This window comes from Eucalyptus grandis, chromosome 11 (genome assembly GCF_016545825.1).
Source record: "Eucalyptus grandis isolate ANBG69807.140 chromosome 11, ASM1654582v1, whole genome shotgun sequence".
In the NCBI taxonomy this organism is placed as follows: domain Eukaryota; kingdom Viridiplantae; phylum Streptophyta; class Magnoliopsida; order Myrtales; family Myrtaceae; genus Eucalyptus; species Eucalyptus grandis.
The window spans coordinates 3,170,153-3,174,959 of record NC_052622.1 but is presented as its reverse complement, the minus strand read 5'-3'; the positions used below and the strand labels follow the sequence as shown (position 1 = coordinate 3,174,959).

The 4,807-nt window shown below is 40.5% G+C and overlaps 1 protein-coding gene across 1 annotated transcript; it reads right to left on the bottom strand.

The window, feature by feature from the left end:
- Window positions 1-4,807, bottom strand: LOC104424445 (deSI-like protein At4g17486). The gene is made up of 4 exons (XM_010036872.3): window positions 4,293-4,807; window positions 2,577-2,838; window positions 1,628-1,695; window positions 1-437 (listed from the first exon to the last, which is right to left on the bottom strand). The coding sequence occupies exons 1-4, from the start codon at window positions 4,425-4,427 to the stop codon at window positions 153-155; spliced, it is 750 nt and encodes a 249-aa protein (XP_010035174.2). The 5' UTR covers window positions 4,428-4,807; the 3' UTR covers window positions 1-152.

The following is a 4,807-nucleotide window of genomic DNA, read 5'->3' as shown; positions in this document are numbered from 1 at the left end:
TTTTAACCATTGGGCAGAACTTAAACCAATTTTTGAATTGAAAAGAAATCAAACGTTTCAATACACAACGAATGACCAGTCAGTCAATTGCTAATCGACAATATCATCTATTACTGATACACACGCCAAACATTCTTGCAAAGTCTAGAGGTCTAGCTATCAGTCTTACAATTTTGCCTGAGTGGTGTGTCCGCATCTTCTTCACTATGAGTACTCAACACAGCCTCGCCCTCTTGTTTATCTGCATCTGAGCCACTACTAGATGGTTTGGCACCAGAGGTAACGAGATTCTTAAACCATGTGCCCTGAAATCGAGGTGCTCCTCTGCCTGAATTGCTAGGGGTATCGGGAGCAACTGGAGGACTAGAGGCGGCACTCAACAGGAAACGGTATGCCACTTTGCTAGCGGAGACAATCTCTGTCTTGGCTTGTCTAAACTGAAATACAGCAGAATAAGACAAGCTAATTAATGATGCTGAAGTAATTTTTTTTTTCTTGACCAACATGCTGAAGTAGATGAACTACACTCAAAATGAATGAGCTACCACAGAACATAACTCTTCTGGGAAATTTTGAGCCGCGAGGCAGAGACAAAAGTGCATGCAGTCAAAATGAGACAAAGCAAGCTTGATTCACTTCTTATTTTTTCAATGCTCTATTGTTTAAGAGGAAGAGTAGACAAGCTAATTATTGATGCTGAAACATTTTTTTTTTGCTTAACCAACAAGGTTAAGTAGTCTGCACTAAAAATGTAAGAGATACCACGGAACATCTCTCTTCTGGGAAACATTTAAGCGGCAAGGCAGAGATAGAAGCTCATGCAGTCAAAAAGAGACAAAGCAAGCTTGTTTCACTTCCTGTTTTTCCAATGCTCCATCTATTGTTTCAGATATTAAACTTGCAAATAATAAAAGGATACAAACACCATCTTTATAAAAAAAATATTTATTGACTGAAAGTCAAGAAAAGGCACATTTGATGCATCTGCGTCATAATTAAAAGGAGAAAGCCAGGTTGAGTGATATCATGATGAAATTGGAGGGGATGAAGAAAAGGCAATCGGTTAAGTGGTGAAAATTCCTTTAGTTGCCATCACAAGTCTAAGAAGATTTAGGCCATAGTACACTTCAAATATGAAAAGATTTGACTTTAGATACATCTCATAATATATCAATTGCAAAGACAGGGAATTCACAGTGACAATTTCTTGATCGAATTTTAAAATTATTAATTTTCATGAGGTTATTCTAAAATCAGGAAAAATTATCTGATCATAATTAGAACTAATATTCTTCGTCATTGTGAATTTGATGATTTTGCACTACCATAAAAATTATAAGAGATAAATAAAAACTATTCAGCAACTGTTAAAATAAGTTGACTGAGAGTTCAGTTGGGATGACAAGATTCTTTATGAAGAGAAACACAAGAAGAGCAATGCTCAACACATGCACGCCTAGTACAAGCCTCAATCTTGATATCTCCCACTTTGCAGAGTGCGAATACATGCATAGAGACATAAAATTATGTGCATCTCTAAAAAAATCAAGAGTGTATATCCAAAGGTTTTCTAGTTAATAGAAGGGCTGATCAAATCATAATGCAGAAATTGAAGACAACAACTCACCCGCATTGCTGTAGTTCCTGCTACTTCCACAGCAGTATCACCAGCATTGGCAAACCGATTAACCCAGCCTACAATAGAAGGTGTACATATAACAATTTGCAAAGCTCAACAAAATTCTCTAAGCAATATGCAACAAGTATAATAGGCAATAGAACACTAATAAAGTATTTCAGCTTCATAAATCTTTCAGTCAACGAATTGCCAAAATCAATTTTTAACCAATTTTATACCTCATATGTTCCGCCAGTCCACAAAGTGAGACCAGCAAAAAGAAAAGTGGAGAAATAATAGAACACTGAGCTCAGTCTAAGCCTCTAAACCACTATTGACGCCCCCACAATGGACACCATTTGGCGAGATCAGGGAGATTCTACATCAAGGTTTCACAGACTCACTAATTCCAATGCGTCCTTGAAAGGAGAGCCCAATTAGAGAAGCGCAAGAAAGGAAAAAATTCAATCATGAACTCTTGCAAAGAGACCAACTGAGCCCCTCTGAAGACTCCTGCTTTTGACTTTCTTGGCTAAGATCTCTACTTGGGACTTCCTATTATTTACAAGTTGATCTTTTTGTTTGCTGTTTCATTGCTAGCTGGAAGGTGAATAATAGCAGAATCTTATCTGATCCCTAGTACATTTGGAAACTACTGCTTTTGACCTTTAACTTTACAGGATTAATTGCTTAGATCAGATCAATACTTCAATAAAAAGACAACATACTGAAAGTGCCACACAGAAAACCAACATGGCCACCATTTAACACGATACTTCAAGGAAGCCAAAAAGACATCGTGCAACAGTTTACAACACATCCCTAACAAAGACAGTAATAAGACTGCTATACATGCATCAGAAATAAGTCTACCACAATAGTCACCAATGATAAGACAGGAAGAATGGATTTCTGACTTTAAAAAAGCTAGCAAACAAACAAGTCTCAAAACATTCACCTGGAAGCTTCTGGACACCAAGCCTCTCACAGAACTCATCGCAAAAGTGGTTGCAGTTTCTCGATAACAAGTCATATGTATGTCCAGGCCATTCTCTACTAAGTTCTCTCAAAATCTGGTTTACCTTGAAGATTGAAAAGTTGGTGCTTCCAAGAACAACACGTTCACGATATGTATACATTGGATTCTTCCCAGAAGGACAACTAAAAACTCCAGTTCCTTGTTCACAAAATCCAAAAGACCATTCGTCATCTCCATAAACCTGGTGAGTATTGAAGTAAACCCAGTCAGCTTATCAAAAGAATAGCATGAGAGGATTTACGATCGCATCTATGAAACCATTACCTGAAAATAAATGCAATATAGAAGGAACAAAGGAAAAGATGAAGTATATGAACTTAATAATCAGTATGCAAACAAGAGAGGCGTCTAAATACATATGTAAAAATCATTGTTATAAATTTTCTCAGAGGCAAAGCTCCCTCTAATCACACCTTATTCCATGCAAACACCTTAATAACTCCTATAAATTCTAGCCAACAAGGCATCCAGCCCAGTGGATGGGAGGGTGGGGTGGATGCCCAAGTCTGGGGCTGAAAGCCCGGCAAGCAAAAATTTAAATAAAAATTTATATTAAAAAAAAAAAAAAAAAAAACTCCTTTAAATTCTAGTGTGAAAGTAGAATTGGTCAGGTCAACTGCCCCAATAGAACTCCCGAAATTCGGGTACCGGAAACCTGTACCCACATGATTCCGTGCAGCCATCCATTAGTTTATAAGTAAAGCGCTCCATTCAGGAAGCCAGGTGAACAAGGTGAGGCTAATTTGCTAGATAATAACCACCGAAACCATGACAATAACTGAAGGTGGATTTGCTACAAGGCATACCCCAGAACAATACCCTCGACACGAGCAGATAACACGAAGCACAACTGGAAACAATGGAATAACAGCCAAAACCAGAAATTCCATGTCTATACGGGATGTCCTACAATATTCAAAGCCATCCATGTAATATTTTTATTATCTTTTATGTAAATGTAAGCTCGCTTTCGAATGCTGGTTGCAGCTGGCGTGGATTGAACAACAACCACAATTTGCTGATATCAGGACCCGTGTAAGCTCATTACATTAATCTTCCTCTCTCATACATATCCTAATCAGTTCTCACATCTTCCTCGCATAGAAACGGTGGATATACTAATAAGCTGGAATTTCCATCAGCCTAGAGCTTAATGAGGCGAAAGCCAGCATTAAACTTCACTTAAAGTAACAAGCCATCCGATTCCATCACAAAACTGCACAAATCGCCACAATTTGAACTGCACTGAAGTCAACAGCTACTGAGCCACAATAACTGAAGACACCGCAGTCCGTCAAACATAGCCCTATCCAACTAATTAAAATGACCTACAGAATACATTTCTCAGTCTCTCGCAAGAATGTCGGTTAATACTATTAAACCACCGACTCTATCCGGATAGACCCCACATCTGATCTAACTACGCTGCATATTCGGTCGATCACAAGCAAAGCAACAAGGACAAAACGGAGCACACTTCCACTCATCACTGACCGAACCAAATCATCGATCCTTGTTCAAGTCCACAGCAAAACCCTAGAGAGAGGTTAGATTATCAATCCACCATTCCCCAGGCCAATTCACCTCCCCCCCCCAAAAAAAAAAAAAAAAAAAACCGCAAACAGGGGGAATCACCTGGACAGCACTGTGAAAGATGCCGCCAAGCCCCATGCCATCCTTGAAGATCTTATTGATCTGCATGATCGTGTTGTTCGTCTTCTCCGATCCGCTGTTCGTCACGTCGTATATGTGCAGCACCACCTCCGTCATCTTCGGCGCGCGGGGTGGTGGGAACGGGGAAGGGAAAGGATCCCCGGAGCCCCGAAACGCCTCTCCTCCTCCTCCCTCCTCCCTCTCCGCCGGCGGCGGACTCGACGTCACTTTCCAAAAGAACTCGCGCGCTCCCCCTCCGTCGAAGCGAACGCCGGCGATCTCGGGCTCTCGAGATCTCGGAACCTCCTCCGTCGATCCGCTCCTGCTTCGGAAGCTTCGGCGAATGCCCGGCGATCTCGATTCCCAAGAGGGAACGGAAACTCCACCTCGAGAAATCCTCAATTTCGAGAGGGAAACGAAAAGCCCCCTGGCTTTTTTTCAAGCTGTTCGATTTTGATTTTTCTCCCGAGTTTAAAACCGTTTGATTTCCTGCGCGG

Bases quoted from the DNA above. Each gene is read 5' to 3' on its own strand.
- LOC104424445 (XM_010036872.3), bottom strand. From the start codon at position 4,427: ATGACGGAGGTGGTGCTGCACATATACGACGTGACGAACAGCGGATCG. The intron at 2,839-4,292 runs GTGATTCCCCCT...AATACTCACCAG, and splicing joins TCTTTCACAGTGCTGTCCAG to GTTTATGGAGATGACGAATG. The intron at 438-1,627 runs GTGAGTTGTTGT...GCTGTATTTCAG, and splicing joins CAGGAACTACAGCAATGCGG to TTTAGACAAGCCAAGACAGA.